This window comes from Chiloscyllium punctatum, chromosome 1 (genome assembly GCF_047496795.1).
Source record: "Chiloscyllium punctatum isolate Juve2018m chromosome 1, sChiPun1.3, whole genome shotgun sequence".
NCBI classification, from domain to species: Eukaryota; Metazoa; Chordata; class Chondrichthyes; order Orectolobiformes; family Hemiscylliidae; genus Chiloscyllium; species Chiloscyllium punctatum.
The window spans coordinates 74,553,598-74,573,404 of record NC_092739.1 but is presented as its reverse complement, the minus strand read 5'-3'; the positions used below and the strand labels follow the sequence as shown (position 1 = coordinate 74,573,404).

At 41.5% G+C, this 19,807-nt stretch overlaps 1 protein-coding gene across 3 annotated transcripts in view; it reads left to right on the top strand.

Annotated features, from left to right (window-relative positions):
- The first annotated feature begins 1,803 nt into the window (after window positions 1-1,803).
- nfxl1 (nuclear transcription factor, X-box binding-like 1) overlaps window positions 1,804-19,807 on the top strand; it is a 167,065-nt gene continuing 149,061 nt past the window's right edge. For all 3 annotated transcript variants that reach the window (XM_072568811.1, XM_072568801.1, XM_072568820.1), the window contains exons 1-2: window positions 1,804-2,118; window positions 14,957-15,124. In XM_072568811.1, coding sequence (XP_072424912.1) covers window positions 1,914-2,118; window positions 14,957-15,124 — 373 coding nt within the window. In that variant the 5' untranslated portion in view covers window positions 1,804-1,913. The remainder of the gene's footprint in view (window positions 2,119-14,956; window positions 15,125-19,807) is intronic.

Genomic DNA, 19,807 nt, shown 5'->3' with positions numbered 1-19,807 from the left:
CCTTATCTAAATGCCATATTGTCTTTCTTTTCTTGGAGGCATGGGGATAGTTTCATGACATCCTCTCTTGACTCCTCATCTATCAGTTTGCTTGTTTGACTTCCAGACTTGGATGAGTTGCAGTTTATTCCAGAAATGAATGAACTAAATAAACCAAAACCATCACCACAAATTCATTCCCTCCCTTGCTATTGTTTTGAATTAAACTAGACTGATCACGTTCTCAGGAGAAAGTGAGAACTGCAGATGCTGGAGATCAGAGTAAAAAAGGGAGTCACATTCCTGATGAAGGGTTTATGCTTGAAACATTGACTCTCCTGTTCCTCGGATGCTGCCTGGCTGGCTGTGCTTTTCCAGTACCACACTTTTTGACTCTGTTCACATTCTCAACATTTATTTTGATCTGAAGCCAAACTTCCAACACTCTACGTTAAAGATGACTTTCATTTTCATGCTATGGACCCTTGGCTCAACCATTTCAGAAACCCTCAAATGTTTCTTTGTTACCCACAAGGTTGATTACTTCAATCCTCAATTTTGGCCTTTCCTCCAATTTGTCCTGATGACAAATCAGAAATAGCTGTTCAGGGTAAACTTCACGTCAGCTCTGATGCCGAATCGTTTCAACTCGAAACGTTAGCTTGCCCACTCTCCATGGATACTGCCTGACTCACTGCGACCTCCAGTATTTGTTGCTTTCAGTACAGATTTCAGCATCTGCAGTAGGTTGTTCCTATATTTTGAAGGATACACTATTGCTGTGCACCATTGAATGTTGCGAGGCACTTGATTGAGTTAAGACATGATATTTTTAGCTAATTAAGCCTGATGTTCCAAGTCAGTTTCACTGGCCAGACCTTCCTCAAACCAGAGCATACAGTTTCCTACTAACTTGCAGGAACATGTAGTGATGTTCAAGACTCAAAGGGATCCCTTGTCATTTGTGCCTTGGCTTTCTGAAAAGCACTATGTGACATTTGATCATTAATACACAGAACAATGGAATTTCTCCAATTCCTCAAGAATGTTAGGGCACATTAGGGCCAGTGAGCTCTTCGATCACAGCATTATAGCCAAAATCAACAACAACAGTCAAGAGAACATGCAGTTCCTCCTTGATGGCTCTGCCATGTTCTCCTTCATTGAGAATTATAACTGTCAGGACTCAAAGCAACCAGGAGAGCTGGACACCATGTTTTTCCAATTTGTAAGAGCCACACCACGCTGGGAACTGGAGGCATTCACCCAGCCCTCCTGTGCTGGTAAGATGGTTAACAACAAGATTTCTGCAGAGCACTTATTTCCTTGGGAATTCCTCACTGCAAATTGCCCCTTTGATTAATGATGTTGGGGTGTGGGTGTTGGACTGAGGTGGACAAAGTTAAAAATCACACAGCCCAAGTTATAGTCCAACAGGTTTATTTGGAAGTACAAGCTTTCAGAGTGCTGCTCCTTCCATAGGTAGCTAGTGGAGTAGGGTCGTAGAACACAGAATTTATAGCAAAAGATCATTCTGTCATACAACTGATGCGATATATTGCTCTTTAGTCTTTTATCTTTCAGAATGCGTTGCAGGTTTCGATTCATTAATATGTAAATCTCAGAATCTCTTTCAAGTCACATTCCCGAGATAACTTAAGGTTTTACTTCATTAAGATTTTTGGTATTCAACCTTGACATCCTCTTCATGCCATATTTTGTTTTACAACGCAGCTGCAACGGGGACTGCAGCAGGTGGAATACAACTCCCACAGGGCGCCTCGTGTACAACGCATGCGCAGGGGGTGGGGGCGGTACCGTCAGTCGGCGGGGCGCATGCGCGATGAGGTTCCAACCGCCGGTGGTCCGGGCTCCGGGACGAGGCCTTAAGTAACGTTCGAGGAGCCTGGAGGGAAGAGAAGCGGAGCCGGGCAATGGAGCCGGCTTGGCGGCAGGGTGGACGGGGCAGGGGCCGCGGGAGGGGTAAAAGCGGAGGCGGCCTCCCTCAAGCGGTTGGAATCGTTGGAGAGCCTGAGGCTGGTGCAGCAGGAGATAATAGACATGGAAGAGGCTCGAGCGGCTCCGGCTGGAGCAGCAGCAGCAGCGACTGGTCGAGGAGTCAGTCCGAACCTAGCAATGGTAAATAACACAGTACAGAGAAACTGAATGAGGCTGCCTAAGTGTAACATCTGGACAGTAAACTTGTCTGTCAATATCATCATCTTGTTGAAATTGCTGGTACACTGTAACCTCTGCAGTCCGGAGATCTATTGTTTGGAAACACCAGTTGTCAGAAAATATTTTGAATGGATCCAAACAACTAGTGGCCTCATTGTTTTGTGCACTATTTTGGAAGCAAAATATTTTATTTTATTGTGGTCTTATATGACTCTATGCGTTTATCACTTTGTGCTTACTTGTTTGTGTATGCTGATATCTAAATACATTTGTTGTCAGGCATTCAGAAATCCAGCAATGGCTTTGTCCACCACATTATGCACTGTGAAATCAAAGCAGAAATTGTTAGAGAAACTCTGTGGATCTGAGAACATCTGTGGAAAGAAAGCAGTGCTAGTGATTTGAGTCCAGTGACTCTTCAGAGTTGATAGTAGTGAGGGAAAGGTGATACTTATCCTAATGACCAGGTATTGGAAAGAATGAGTGGATAAGTGGAGATGGAGCCCAGAGGGAGAGAAAGATAGTTAGACAGACAAAGCGGTGGTCGTTAGGAAGCTAGGAATGGATTAGAGCTGATAATGGTGATAGTAAATCATAGAGATGTACAACACAGAAACCTTTGGCCCATCTTGTCCATGCTGACCAGATATGGGTGACAATGAGTTGACATTGCTGAAAGCAGCTCAAGTTATGACATTGGTTGGATGTGGGTGAACGACTTAAAAGGTGTTCAGGCCTGAAATTTATTGAACTTGACATTGAATTCTGATGGCTGCAAGGTTCCTAAGTAGAAGATACAATGCTGATCTTCTAGTCTGTACTGAGCCTTGCTGGAGCTGCAGGTCCAAGACAGAAATATTGGCCAGACGAAAGTGAGGACTGCAGATGCTGGAGATCAGAGCTGAGTGTGTGGTGCTGGAAAAGCACAGCAGGTCAGGCAGCATCCAAGGAGCAGAGAATTAGCGTTTCTGGCAAAAGCTCTTCATCTGGAAATATTGGTCAGCCAACCAAAACATGCTGAAGTGACAGGCAACTGGTAGTTTAAGATTTTTACAGATTGAATGCAAGAGTTCTGCAAAACAGTCATCCAGTCTGCATTTTGTTGTCCCAATATAGAGGAGATCACGTTGAGAACAGGTAATATAGTAGACTAGATTGAGTGAAGTCCAAGTAAATTATTGCTTTACTCTGAAGGTGTGTTTAGAGTCTTGAATAGTGAGGAGGGAAATGGTAAATGGACAAGAGTTGCATCTTTTATGATTGCATGGGAAGGTGCCACGGGGATGTGAGGAAGTATTAGGAGTGGAAGAGAGTGGACGAGGTTGTTCAGAAGGGAACGATCCCTGTGAAATGCTGACAAAGTAGGGAAATGTATGTCTTTGGATGTGGATACTGGTGGATGGAAAGTGAGGTTGAGGGGCCCCATTGGTGTTATGGGAGGAAAGAGAATAGGTGAGAGCAGAAGTGTGGGAAGTGGGACAGATATGGCTCAGGGTTCTGTAGACCATGGTATTGGGGAAATTACTTTCTACTTTTTACAAGAATGGCTGAAGCACAGGAGCTTTGCATTTACATAAATACGAATAGCTAGGATTGTTCTTATAGCAGAGCAGGCTTGATAGAGGTGTTGAAAATCAAGGTTTTGGAGAGAATAAGTTAGTCACTACTGAAAGTTTCTCTATAAAACATGTATAAGCAAATTGTAACAGATATAAGATGACTGGCAAAAGATCCAAAGGTACAAGAGAGCTTTAAATATTACACCCGTATTCTGAGAAAATGCATAAGTGAGTGAAGATGCACTTGGCTGAGTGACGATAAATAGAAAAGTGGCTGTACAGTAAAGGGAATTGTAATTTTTATATGATTTTGAAGCAAAAGTTCAACATTTGGCTCCCAAGCCTGCTTTCTAAGTCTGTGATGTGGTTGGAGCTGGCTAGGCCAGCATTTATTATCCCATTCTAAATGTCCTAGAGAAAGTGATAGCTAGCTTTCTTCTTGAACAGCTTTAGTTCTTGGAGTATTCATTCGCAATGCTGTTGGAAAGGGAATTCCAAGATTTAGGTCTGATGATAGAGAAGAAACAGTGATATTATTCCAAATTAGGATGGTGAGTAACTTGGAGCAGAACTTGCAAATGTTGTTATCAAGTATCTGCTGCCCTTGTCCTGTGTGCTCGAGTGGTTTGGAAGTTGCAATTGAAGGAGCTTTGGTACGTTACTGCAGTGCTTGTTGTTGCTGTTGTAGAAGTATTGTTTGATAACATTGTGGATGATCCTTCCATCACTTTGATTGTAGGCTTGTAAGGTGGCTTCCAGGTAAAGTAATATGTTTTACGTACCAGTCATGTCTAGGCAGCTTTCAACATTGTTGGATAGATGCTAGTCTTGTACTGCAGTGGAACCACTTGACTAGGAGCACAGCAAGTTAGCACAAGTGTTCAGTACTATAACTGGAATGTTGCTGGTCCCACAGCCATTTCAGTACCCAGTGACTCCCACCTATTTCTTGATATTGTACATAGTGAATTGAATAGTTTGAAGACTGATATCTATGCCAGGGACCTCAGGAAGGTGACAAGGATAAGTCATTCACTTGACACTTCCACCTGAAGTTGTTGCAAAAATGTTGTGGAATATTTTAAACTCCTCCTTAACAACATCTTTTTATTTCAAATGCCAACCAGCCTTTATTTTGCATAGGCGGGCAGATTATCTCAACAGTTAACCCAGGGGACCTCTTCAACAATGTAGAGTTTCAAGTCCTTCAGTGGTCCCTTGTCTGGACTTAACCCACAAAAGAAAACAAGTTTTAGATGTCCACCTCATCAAGGCCAGTCAGGATTGTAAATTTGACAAACAAATTGTCCCTTGCTCTTCTAAACTGCAATGAAAAGCAAGCCCAGTCTGTCCAACCTATCTGAAGACATCCTGCTCATTCCATGTATCAATCAAGTGAATCTCCTTTGAACTATCTCCAGTACATTTAGATCTTCCCTTCAATGGGGAGATCAAAACATTGTATAGTATTCAAGATGTGCTGTTATCAATGCCTGTATAATTGAAAGATAACAAAACCATAAATATAGGAATAGAAGTGGGCTGTTTGGCCTTTTGAGTCTGTTCTGCCATTCCATTGTGCTGATTTGATAATCTTCTCAATTTTCCTGCTGTTTACTGATTTAAAAATATGGCCATCTTGGCCTTGAATAAACTTAATGATCTAGCCTTGATGACTCGCCATTCACAAGTTGACTAGGTTCTGAAGGATGGAATTCCTCCTCTTCTGTCTGAAATTGCACCTTCTTTTTATGAGATTGTCCATTTGATCTGAGATCCTCACAAGGGTTAACAGTTTCAGCATTTACCCTGTCAAGCCCCCTAAGAATCTTTACAAATCTTACTCAAGTTGCCTTTCATTCTTTTAAACTCCATTGAGTACAGGCCCAACACACTTAACCTCACCCCATAAGATAATTCCTTAGATAAGGGGATCAACACTGTTAGACCATGAGACTATAGGTATAGGAGCAGAATTTGATTATTTAGACCATTTTGAGTTTGCTCTGCCATGTAAGCATGGCTGGTATGTTACTCAACCCCATTCTCCTGCCTTCTATTTGATTCCCTTACTAATCAAGAATCTGTCTATATATCTGTTTTACATACACCCAATTACTTGGTCTCCACAGCCCAATGTGGCAATGAATTCCACAGAGCTACCACCTCTGTTTGAGGAAATTCCTCTCTATCTCTGGTCTAAAGGGTTGTCCCTTCATCCTTCTAAATGTCATCAAACACAGATCCAGAGTCCTCAACCGCTCCTCATATGACAAGCCTTTCATCCCTGGGATCTTTCCTTTAAATCTCCTCTGGACCCCCTCCAAGACTAGCATGTTTTTTCTTATATATGGAGCTCAAAACTGCTCTGAATAATCCAAATGTGCTTTGGCCAAAGACTTAAGCAGTTTTCAGCTGTACATCACTGCTCTTATTCTTCTAGCCCTCTTAACATGAATACCCACATTACATTTGCTTTCCTAACCACCAACTGAACCTGCATGTTAACCTTGAGAATCCTAAACTTAGATTAGATTACTTACAGTGTGGAAACAGGCCCTTCGGCCCAACAAGTCCACACCACCCCGCCGAAGCGTAACCCACCCATACCCCTACATCTACATCTACCCCTTACCTAACACTACGGGCAATTTAGCATGGCCAATTCACCTGACCTGCACATCTTTGTGACTGTGGGAGGAAAGCGGAGCACCCAGAGGAAACCCACGCAGACACGGGGAGAACGTGCAAACTCCACACAGTCAGTCGCCTGAGGCGGGAATTGAACCCGGGTCTCCGGCGCTGTGAGGCAGCAGTGCTAACACTGTGCCACCGTGCCGCCCACTAAACTATGACTCCCAAATTCCTGTGTGCTTCAGATTTCCAAAGCCTTTCCTGTTTACAAAATCGTCTGCTCCTGTATTATTCCTCCCACATTGTGTAACCTCTCACTTTCCCACATTGTATTTCATTAGCCACTTCTTTTTCTACTTGCCTAGCATATCCAAGTCCTTCTGCAGCCTCCTTGTTTCCTCAACTCCATTTGTCCCTTTGTGTCATCTGCAAACTTAAAGCAACAATGCCCTCAGTTCCTTTGTCCATTTCTGTTAACGTATAATGTAAATAGTTGTGATCCCAACACTAACCCCTGCTGTCATCCTGAAAAAGACTCTTTATCCCTATTTTCTGCCTTCTGCCATTCAGCCAATCCTGTATCCAGATCAGTATTTTGCCGCTTGTATGATGAGCTCTTGTCTTATTTAGCAGCTTTTGGTGTAGCAGCTTGTCCAAGACCTTCTGGAAATCCAAATAGATCATGTCTTTTGATTCTCCTTCTCTAACTTGCTTGTTACGACCTGACCAAGAAGATAGATGAAAGTAGAGCTATAGATGTTGTCTACACCTTATTATAGCCTTCAAGGTTCTGCATAGCAGACTATTTAGTAAAGTTGGATCACATGGGATCCAGGGAGAGCTAGCCAATTGGATATATAATTGGCTTGACAATAGGAGACAGAGGGTGGTAGTGGAGGGTTGTTGTTCGGACTGGAGGCCTGTAACCAGCAATGTGCTGTAAGGATCAGTGCTAGGTTCACTGCTATTTGTTATTTATTTAAACTATTTGGATGAGAACAAAGGCGGCATGGGTAGTAAGTTTGCAGATGACAGCAAAATTGGTGGTACAGTGGACAGTGAAAAGGGTTATCTGAGAGTACAGTGAGATCAGTAGGCTGAGGAGTAGCAGATGGAGTTTAATTTAGAAAAATGCAATTTGTGGCATTTGGTAAGGCATGACTTGCACAGTTAATGATAGGGCCTTGGGTCATGTTGAACAAACACCTCCGGGTGCAGGTACGTAGTTCTCTGGAAGTGGCATCACATGTAGATGTGAAGATGTTTGGCACACTTAATTACGCAGAGCATTGAGTTTAGGAGTTGGGCCGTCATGTACTAGATATTGATGAGGCCACATTTGGAGTACTGTATACAGTTTTGGTTACCCTGCTATAGGCAGGATGTTATTTAACTGGAAAGGTGCAAAAGAGACTTACAAGAATGTTACCGACTCTGCAGGGTTTGAGTTATAGGGAGAGGCTGAATAAGTTAGGATTTTATTTTCCCCAGAGCGTAGCAAGCTGATTGGTAACATTACAAAAGTTTATAAAATCATGAGAGGCATAGATGTGGTGAATTGCCAAGGGGAGCCCAAAAGTAGAGGGCACAGATTTTAGGTGAGAGGGGAAAGATTTAAAAGGGACCGGAAGGGCAATATTTTTGCGTAGGCGGAACAAACTGCCAGAGGAATCGGTAGAGATGAGTACAATTGCAACATTTAAAAGATAAGACCAAGCACAGGAAAATTCCAGAGGGATATGGGATGAGTTCAGTTTAGGCAACCTTGTCAGCGTGGACAAGTTGGCCTGAAGAGTCTGTTTCTGTGCTGTATGAGTCCATGACTTCCCCTCGATGAAGCTGTGCTGACTCCGCCCTGTTTTACCATGCATTTCCAAGCACTCTGCAATCTCATCGTTAACAATGGAGTCTTAAAAATCTTACCAACAACCAAGGTTAGGCTAACTGGCCTATGATGTCCTGTCTTCTGCCTCCCTTACTTCGTAAACAGAAGTGTTACATCAGCTGCTTTCCGGTACTCTGACTCCCTTCCCTGATTCCAGTAATTTCTGAAATATCATCATGCCATCACCGTCTCTGCAGCTATCTCCTTCAGAACTCTGTAGTCCATATAGTCAGGGTCATTTATCTACTTCAGACCTCTCAGCTTTCCTAGCACCACCACCTTAATGATGGCTGCTACACTGACCCCTACTTCCTGACACTCTTGAAGTTCTGTCATGTTGCTGGTGTCTTCCACTGTGAAAATGTAATGGAAAATACATATTCAGTTCCTCTGCCATCCTTTGAAACCCATTATTACTTCTCCAGCCCTGTTTTCCAGTGCTCCACTGTCCACTCTTGCCTCTCTCTAACCTTTTTTGATATCTGAAAAAAAACTTTTGCAATCTTTATTTATGTTACTAGTTAGCTTACTCTCTCATTTCTTCATCTTGGCACCCCTCCCCAACTCCTTTCTTAATTATCCTCTCCTGGTTTTGAAAGGCCTCCCAATCCTCTGGCTTCCACTAATCTTCATATTTTAAGCTTTTTCCTTTGCATTTATGTTGTCCTTGACTTTCCTTGAGTGATAATTGCCTTATCCTCCTCTTACTATGTCTCACTTCATAGTATTCTAGGTACGGCTTAAGAGGTGCCTTGTATAATTTTATCAAGAGTCTGTTTTTACACTCTCTCATTTCTTTTGAAGTGAGTTTTCGGGATCTGACATAAGTAATGAAGAAACTCCTCTGGCTCAAAACCATCTTGGGCAGTTTTCTGGGGATCGGGAGTGCAAAGGGAGAGACTGAGTAAGGATGCAGTCGGAGCCGAGAAGATCAAACATTGACTGAAGCAGTTTGTGGGAGTCCTGGCAGTAGGGGAGATAGTGTGACATAATGAGCTATTCCTCGGGTGAGTGATGAGCAACAGCAAGAATTCAACAGTACAGACTTGCAGGCCAAAATTTGGTATGCATAGATTAAATCATTTGGAAGAATGACTAGTTCTGATTAATAACAAAGATATTTTGACCCTTAAGGCCAGGAATCCTCAGACTGCCCTCCATTAAACCTTGGAATTCATTGTACAAAGATTAGAGTAAGAGGCCAGAATTGTGCTACATTTTGCTACAATGGAAAAAAGATTACAAACACCTTGTACACAATTTGCCAACATTACGATTCTTTGCTAAGCTTATACTCCAGAATTTTATGTGCCGCTACGCAATCTGTTCCAGTCTATCTCCAACACTGGCATCAACATGAAAAATTGATGTGCTGTGTGCAAAAAGTCGAGCAACTTCAACCAACCAGTTGCCATCCCATCACTCTAATCTTAATCATCAGTGAAATGATGGAATGGGTTATTAACAGGATTATCATGCAGCACTTACTTAGCAATAACCTGCTCGCTGAAGGTTGATTTAGATTCTGCTGGGGCCTGTCAACTTATGACCCCATTACAGTGTCATTCAAACATTGAGAAAAGAACTGAGCTGCAAAGAGTAGGTGAGATTAACTGCCTTTATCAAGATTGCGTTTGACTGAGTGTGGCATCAAGGTGCTCTAGAAATACTGAATTCCATGGGCATTGGGGGGAAAAAAGTGTTCGCTGGTTAGAGTCATAACCATCACACAAAGGAAGGTTGTTGGAGGTCAGTCATCTGAGCTCCAGAAGATCCCCGTGGGAGTCCTTTCAAGGTAGTGACTTAGAGCCAACCATCTTCATCTTTATCATGAATGATTTTCCTTCCAATATCAGAAATGGGATGTTGGCTGATGATTGCACAGTTGTCATGTTATGTACACGTTATGATTATTTTATAATGTTATATACCATTCATGTCCTTGCAGATACCTAAGCAGTCCATGTTTAAATTTTGCAGTAACCGGACAATATCTACGCTTGGGCTGACAGTTACCAAGATAACCTTCTCACCAAACAAGTATCAGAGTATGACAATCTCCAATAAGAGAGAAAATAACCATCATCTTTGATTTTCCTTGACATTGCCATCACTGAAATTCCCACTATCAACATTTTGGAACTTAGCAATGATCGGAAATTGAACTGGACTAGCCACATAAATTCTACAACAACGTAAGCAGGTCAGAGAGAAACCATGCAGCGGGTAACTCATCTCTGACTCCATAAAGCCTTTCTACTGTCTACAGACCAAGTCAGAAATGTGCTGGATTATTCCCCATGATCTTTGATGGCTGCTTGCTTGAATAACACTCAAAAAGCTTGGCACCATTCAGGACAAAGTGGCTCACTTGATTGGCAATACGTACACAAAAATCCATTCCCTGTGCTACAGAGGCACAGTGGTAGCAGTGAGCCATCTACAAGATGCACTGCAGAAATTTGCCAAGGTTTCTTAGTCTTCCAAACCCACAACCATTACTATCCAGAAAGGAAAGGGCAGCAACTATATAGGGATCCTACTGTCTGCAAGTTCTCCAAGTCATATACCATTCTAATTTTAGATAAATATTGCTGCTGCTTCAGTGTTAATGGACAAAGACCTGTGACTTGGAGTCATTAGAGTCAGAGAGATATACAGCGCGGAAGCAATCCCTTCGGTCCAACTCGTCATTGCCGACCAGATATCCCAAACTAATCTAGTCCCACCTGCCAGCAACTGGCCCATATCCCTCCAAACCCTTCCTATATATACTCATCCAAATGCCTTTTACAATGGTGCAATTGTACTAGCCTCCACCACATCTTCTGGCAGCTCATTCCATACACATACATCCCTATGTGTGAAAAAGTTGCCCCTTGGGTATCTTTTATATCTTTCCCCTCTCACCCTAAACCTATGATCTCTAGTTCTGGACTCTCCCACCCCAGGGAAAAGACTTTGTCCATTTATCCTATTCATGCCCCTCATAATTTTATAGATCTCCGACGATCCAGGGAAAACAGCCCCAGCCTATTCAACCTCTCCCTATAGCTCAAATCCTCCAACCCTGGCAATATCCTTGTAAATCTTTTCTGAACCCTTTCAAGTTTCATAACATCTTTCCGATAGGAAGGAGACCAGAATTGCACGCAATATTCCAAAAGTGGCTTAACCAATGTCCTGTACAGCCGCAACATGACCTCCCAACTCCTGTACTCAATACTCTGACCAATAAAGGAAAGCATGCCAAATGCCGCCTTCACTATCCTATCTACCTGAAACTCCACTTTCGAGGAGTCATCGGAGTGCATTGAAGATATTGATGTTTCAGAATATCGTTGCAGAGAAGAAAATGTGCACACATTTACTAGAGTTTGAAATGTGAGATCTTCTTATACTTTTGGATACAAGACACTGCTCCTGAAAGTCCAGCTGTTTCTTTCAAGGAGAAACAATCCTTTTTACAAGTTAAATAAAGTTGTCCATTTGCTGAACAGCATCTGCCAAGGAGGTGCATGAATACAAATGCAGTCATGAATGACTGTTACTTCATGGATAGCTGGATTACTACTGGGAAGGAAGAAAATTGCATTTACTGGATACTGCAAGCCAGAACAGTGATATTGGAATTTGAGATATCCAGAATTTGGAGTTAGAAAATAATCTTATGAAATAGATTGGAGATTGAAAACAGAAGTTCAACAGTGAGGAAAGAATAATAAGTTGAACTTGGAACAGTCTGAGAAAACGCATCAAAGTTTAGAAACAGTCTACTAAGAGGATAGTTCAACAACTGGGAGCAACTGGCCAAAAAGCTAGCCAAAAAGAAATGGAGACACTTTAGTCATAATGGATCAACCAATATTGAATGTTCCAAAATTATTAATTTTTGCAAAAGTCTGCTGGACCTTGCAGTTGAATCTTATAAGCAAGCCATGGAAACACTCAAGGTTGCTTTGAGTGAAAAAACAAAATCCCAAATGACAAAGGCCCCTACAATACTTTTGAGGAATATTTTGCAAAAGCTTAAATTTGGCACCAATTGGAATTTGATCATGTTAAATGTAAAAAGCTTTGCAAATATCTACTTAATCAAAAAATACTGCTGAGTAGCAATCCCTGCATGACCTGTGCAGAGACAGCCAGTGGGTGGGTGGACTGGAGAAACATAAATACTGGATTAGTGGTACTGGAAGAGCACAGCAGTTCAGGCAGCATCCAACGAGCAGCGAAATCGACGTTTCGGGCAAAAGCCCTTCATCAGGAATAAAGGCAGTGAGCCTGAAGGGTGGAGAGATAAGCTAGAGGAGGGTGGGGGTGGGGAGAGATTAGCATAGAGTACAATGGGTGAGTGGGGGAGGAGATGAAGGTGATAGGTCAAGGAGGAGAGGGTGGAGTGGATAGGTGGAAAAGAAGATAGGCAGGTCGGACAAGTCAAGGCGACAGTAACTGAGCTGGAAGTTTGAAACTAGGATGAGGTGGGGGAAGGGGAAATGAGGAAGCTGTTGAAGTCCACATTGATGCCCTGGGGTTGAAGTGTTCCGAGGCGGAAGATGAGGCGTTCTTCCTCCAGGCATCTGGTGGTGAGGGAGCGGCGGTGAAGGAGGCCCAGGACCTCCATGTCCTCGGCAGAGTGGGAGGGGGAGTTGAAATGTTGGGCCACGGGGCGGTTTGGTTGATTGGTGCGGGTGTCTCGGAGATGTTCCCTAAAGCGCTCTGCGAGGAGGCGCCCAGTCTCCCCAATGTAGAGGAGACCGCATCGGGAGCAACGGATACAATAAATGATATTGGTGGATGTGCAGGTGAAACTTTGGATGTGGAAGGCTCCTTTAGGGCCTTGGATAGAGGTGAGGGAGGAGGTGTGGGCACAGGTTTTACAGTTCCTGCGGTGGCAGGGGAAAGTGCCAAAATGGGAGGGTGGGTCGTAGGGGGGTGTGGACCTGACCAGGTAGTCACGGAGGGAACGGTCTTTGCGGAAGGCGGAAAGGGGTGGAGAGTCTTTGCGGAAGGCGGAAAGGGGTGGGGAGTTCTTTGCGGAAGGCGGAAAGGGGTGGGGAGTTCTCCTCCCCCACTCACCCATTGTACTCTATGCTACTCTCTCCCCACCCCCACCCTCCTCTAGCTTATCTCTCCATGCTTCAGGCTCACTGCCTTTATTCCTGATGAAGGGCTTTTGCCCGAAACGTCGATTTCGCTGCTCGTTGGATGCTGCCTGAACTGCTGTGCTCTTCCAGCACCACTAATCCAGTATTTGGTTTTCAGCATCTGCAGTCATTGTTTTTACCTTTGAGAAACATAAAGGCAATTCCCTTTACAACCATGACCGCAGAGCTCCTGTGAAAGCAGCTATATCATAGTTACCTCAGAACACATGGAATGGGCACCTGAGTTTGTAGGGCTCCAAGTATGATATCCTTTTACCAGTCTCTGCATCTAGTTACATTCAATTAAACCTGTTCTTGTTCACTCATGTGTAGATCTCCGATGACTACAATAGCAACTTTTTTACTTGGCAAGCTGGCATTGAGATGTTAGAGTAAATCTGGAAGTGCTCATCAACTGCATGATTCCTAAGAATTTTGGTGACTTCACATTCTGTAACAAACAAGGAGTCACTGACAGAAACTTGTGGATGTCTGGGTTTAACTGTGTCTGTGTGAAAACTGGATGTTTGTTTCATAGGGTGATGGAGGAGAACCACAACATCTTGATGGTTGCAGTTATCCTTGTTTGCCCTAGACAGAACAAGAATTTGCATTGGCCTGATCTTGAAGCACACGTCAGGTCCTTTGAAAATCATTTGAGAAGTTACTTTGATACCAGAAATGATGTGCTAATTTATGCACTTAAATGGGCCAAAATAAATGTTGAACCTAAAGATTTCAGACTAACTGCTAGTTACTGTAGTTGCTTTATGGAGTAAAATGCCCAGTATTGCTGCAGAAGACTATGCCAGTCTGGAGAACACCAAAAGTACTGTTTAAAGTTATCAATTATGTTACAAACTGCATGGATGAAATACCCATGAATTCTTATAGGAGTAACAATCAAGTTCTTTAAGATCATTTAGAAAAGGATAAAAATTCAGTTCACTGAATGGAATGGAAAATATGTTGTGGAGGGGCATGTATGAAACCAGAGAGGTTATGTCTGATCTAGTATTGTATCATTGTGATATTTCCATGGCCAAAAGAAAAACTGGGTATGAATTCGATGAACTATGCATCAGATGCTGAAGACAATAATTTTGATGGTTTTTAAGATGTCGTGGTTGTGTTTCAAATTATCGTTCTGGTATATTGATTTTCCTTCAAATTACTAGTGGTGTTTTTTTTCTCATTTCAAAGTGCTGCTACTGACCCCAATGCCAGCAATCACATTTTATACCGTATATTCAAGTTGACCCTATTTTTTTTTTTGGAAGGATTTTTTAGAAGCTTCAAAGGTCAACTTGTGTTCCAAAGTCAGTAATGATTGTAGATGGAGAGCTATCTAAAAAGAACAAAACTTCTGACTTTAAATGACTTTTTTTCTTCGATCTGTACATTTTATAATCTGTGTCCTAATGCCTTACATACAGCTATAAAATATCTTTGTGTACATATTATTGTGAAATCACCTGTCTACTTTTATACTTAATGCATTATCTAATATTGAAAAGTTGTTATCATTAATACTTAATTTATCTGATTGTTATATTTGTGCAACTTGTCAACAGAGCTGTCATCATTGAAAAAATTTGAAGAAATTCGTAAGGCCAATCAGGCTGCAGCCCAAAGATTTGCGAATGAGGACACTTCTTCTGAAGAAGAAGGAGAAGAGGATTTTGAGGGTCAGCAAGGGAAAATTGTTGCAACAACATTTACAGCATATTCTAGTCATATAGGTAATATAATTTGTTGTAACTTCAGTACTGTTTTATAAATGCAATTCATTGGAAGCCCATTATGTATATTGTTCGGTATATCATGAATTCACATAAAGCATTGGGCTCTTGTGTCTTCCTAAAGAGTTAAATGTTTACTGTGAAAGTGCTTTCAAAAAGTACACCTTTTGTTTTGCATCTATCGGGTTAATTCAAAAGGAAACCAATGTTATGGAAAGCTGAAGTTTATGCTGTGAGAGAAGGAAGTGGTTAGCAAGTGTACTCTGATTTATAGAGGCATTGCTTTGGAATTTGCACCAGTTAGTGATTAACAGTAAACTGCATACTTTAGGTTTTAAACCAATCACTCTCCCTTCACGCATAGTTGTCCCCTTAGATTGGTATTTTTGCAAAATTGCTTGGTGAGTGCAAGATGAAAAGCTTCAGGAAAATTTATCTATATTTAACAATAGTCAACTTTTGTACATTTATTTTCATTTTTAATAACAGATATCCTTACTGACAATTCAGCTATAACATGATTTTACTTTTTGAATTCCAATATCTGGATAATAATGGACTTCTACGTTTATAACTTACCATAAAACAGAAATTGTGAAACTGCTTTGTGCTCACTCAAAATGTAACGAATCCTAAGATCTAATTCACGTACTTGTATTCTGGGTTGAGTACAGTTTCTATTAATGACATTTGAAACAAATGGATTAAGTGTACCTCAATTAAATTTCTAAATTTGAGGTCTGAAAACATAATCTAATTTAGTAATGAGTTTAGATTTACACAATGTGATACTTTAGTAACTAGAATATCACTGACCTTTTTATTTAATTTCTGTTGTGTGGTTTTGCTGGCAATGCCACCTGCGAAAATTTTCCCAGTTGAATATTTCTTCCCCTAAACACAACTAATAAATTATGCAAAATGATTATATGAATAAAGATAAATCACACTTCTGTTGCTTGCTTAAGTTGATTGAATAGATTGTACTTCAGTGTAATTTCTCATCAAATGGGATGATAATTCAATTAATGTGTAAGTTCAAACCTATCTTAATTTTTTGACCTTGTACTTTTTTGAATCAGATTAAATAGTAGGTCGACAGAGGCAAACACAAAAACAAGTACAAATGTGATAATGAAATTCTTCCAGTCTTAGTATGGAGGTTGTCAAAGTCGAGTTAAGGCTTGTTAATGATATTGAAATTAATATACTTGCAATTTTGAAAGGCAAATCTGATATTAAACAATGGGTTTGGTATCACCCTGTTGTGTGTCCTGTGCTTAATGGACTCAAAATGAAGAAATTATTAGAAATTGACCCTAAATCTCCTATAATGGGGGTAGTGATGATGAAACTAGAGAAAAATTCTATGACGTAGTCGAAGCCAATTGATTAATAAGAGGACAATCCCATAGTTTTCAGGTGGATTGTGTAGGAACAGTTACATAGAGAAAATAAAACAAGCGTGGGTCATTACAGACCTTTTAAATAAAAAAAAGCCATTAAACAAACCTGAGAACTATCTATGTGGAAATAATCAAGTAAGTGGCACCCAAAGCAATTTCAAAAGGAATAAGTTTGGACAGATCTTATTCAGGAATTTAGCTTTATATGAAACTTGAAGATGAATAAGAAATTGGCTGCACGAGGAGACAGTAGCTGATACGCACATATGCAAGTGGTTTCAAGCTTTGTCCTGAACAGAGTACTAAGGATTGGAGCTGGCTCTCTGATTTCCAGTCATCATAGCTGACCTGTTATCTATTTATAATAAGTGGCAAACCATTTTGATGCAGTAGAGTGATGAAACTACAACGAGTTGTTGAATGACTGAAATATTTGGAAATAAATGAGGAATATGGATAGAGTGAATAACCTAGGTCTTTGTGAGGGTGGGGTGTCCAAAACTAGAGGACATAGGTTTAAGTGAGAGGGGAAACATTTAAAAAGGACTGAAGGTTAACTTTTATGCATGAGGATAGTGTGCGTATGGAACAAGCTATCCGAGGAAGTGATAGAGGCAGGTACAATTGCAACATGTAAAAGGCATCTGGATGGGAATATAAATAGGATGGGTTCAGATGGATATGGGCTAAATACAGGCAAATGGGACGAGGTCAGATTGTGGTGTCTGATTGGTGTGCACGAGTTGGACTGAAGGGTCTATTTCCATGCTGTATATCTTTGTCTCCAAATGGTCATGGATTATGTTTAAAAATAAAACAATGCAAAGTCATTGGAGGAAAAAAAAGAGGTATTTTAGAGATGTAGAGCATGGAAACAGACCATTTGGTCCAACTTGTCCATGCCAGATATCCTAAATTAATCTAATCCCATTTGCCAGTATTTGGCTCATATCCCTGTAAGCCCTTCCTATTGGTATACCCATCCAGATGCCTTTTAAATGTTGCAATTATACCAGCTTCCACCGGTCCCTCTGGCAGCTCATTCCATACACTCACTACTCTGCGTGAAAAAGTTGTCCCTTGGGTCTCTTCTATATCTTTCCTCTCACCCAAACTCTTTGCCCTCTACTTCTGGACTCTCCCACCCCAGGGAAAAGATCTTGTTTTTTTTACCCTATCCATGCCTCTCTTTTTTTTTGATTTTTATAAACCTCTATAAGATCACCCCTCAGCCTCTGACACTCCAGGGAAAACAGCTTCAGCCCATTCAACCTCTTCCTGTAGCTCAAACCCTCCAACCCTGGCAACGTCCTTCTAAATCTTTTCTGAACCTTGATCAAGTTTCACAATATCCTTCCTATTAGAGGAGACCAGAATTGCTTGCAGTATTCCAAAAATGACCTAACCAGTGTCCTGTACAGCTGCAACATGATCTCCTAACTCCCATACCCAATGCTCTGAATAAAGGAAACCATACCAAATGCCGCCTTCAGTATCTTATCTCCTGTTGACTCTACTTCCAAGGAACTATGAACCTGCACTCCAAGGTCTCTTTGTTCAGCAACACTTCCCAGGACCTTACCATAAAGTGTAGAAGTCCTGTCCCAATTTGCCTTTCCAAAGTTAGCACCTCACATTTATATATATTAAACACCATCTGCCACTCCTCAGCCCATTGGCCCATCTGATCAAGATCCCATTATAATCTGAGGTAACTTCTTTTGCTGTCCACTACACCTCCAATTTTGGTGTCATCTGCAAACTTACTTACTATACCTCCTATGTTCACATCCAAATCACTTATAAATGATGAAAAGCAGTGGACCCAGCACCAATCCTTGTGGCACACCACTGGTCACAGGCTTCCAGTCTGAAAAGCACCTCTCCACCACCACCCCCTGTTTTCTACCTTTTGAGCCAGTTCTGTATCCTAATGGCTAATTCTCCCTATATTCCATGTGATCTAATCTTGCTAACTCTTCTATAATGAGGAACCTTGTCGAATGCTTTACTGATGTCCACATAGATCATGTCCACTGCTGTGCCCTTGTCAATCCTCTTTGTTGCTTCTTCAAAAACTCAATCAAGTTTGTGAGACTTGATTTCCCATGCACAGAGCCATGTTGACTATCCCTAATCAGTCCTTGCCTTTCCTGTCCCTCAAGATTCCCTCCAACAATTTGCCCACCACTGACATCCGGCTCACTGGTCTATAGTTCCCTGGCTTGTCCTGATCACCCTTCTTAAACGGTGGCACCATGTTAGTCAACCTCCAGTTTTCAAGCATCTCATCTGTGACTATTGATGTTACAAATATCTCCGCAAGGGGTCCAGCAATCACTCCCCTAGCTTTCCACGGACTTCTGTGGTACACCTGATCAGGTCCTGGGGATTTATCCGCTTTTATGCATTTCAAGACATCTAACACTTCCTCTTTTGTAATGGATATTTTTCAAGATGTCACCATCTATTTCCCTCCACTCTATATCTTCCATGTCCTTTTCCACAGTAAACACTGATGCAAAAACTCATTTAGTATCTCCCTCATTTCCTGCGGTTCTACACAAAGGATGCCTTGCTGGTCTTTGAGGGGCCCTATTCTCTCCCTAGTTACCCTTTTTGTCCTTAATCTATTTGTAAAAGCCCTTTGGATTCTCCTTAACTTTACTTGCCAAAGCTATCTCATGTCCTCTTTTTGCCCTCCTGATTATCCCTCTTAAGTATACACGTACTGCCTTTATACTTTTCTGAGGATTCATTTGATCTATCTTGTCTATACCTAACGTATGCTTCTTTCTCTTAACCAAACCCTCAATTTTTTTTAGTCATCCAGCATTTCCTACAGCTACCAGCCTTTTCTTTAACTCTAACAGGAATCTACTGTCTCTGGATTCTCGTTATCTCATTTCTGAAGGCTTCCCATTTTCCAGCCATCCCTTTACCTGTGAACATTTGCCCCCAATCAGTTTTTGAAGGTTCTTGCCTAATACCGTCAAAATTGCCCTTCCTCCAATTTAGAACTTCAACTTTTAGATCTGGTCTATCCTTTTCCATCACAGTTTTAAAATAAATAGAATTATGGTCGCTGGCCCCAGAGTGCTCCCCCACTAACACCTCAGTCACCTGCCCTGCCTTATTTCCCAAGAGTAGGTCAAGTTTTGCACCTTCTCTAGTAGGTACATCCACATACTGAATCAGAAAATTTTCTTGTTCACATTTAACAAATTCTTCTCCATCTAAACCCTTAACTCTTATGGCAGTCCCAGTCTATGTTTGG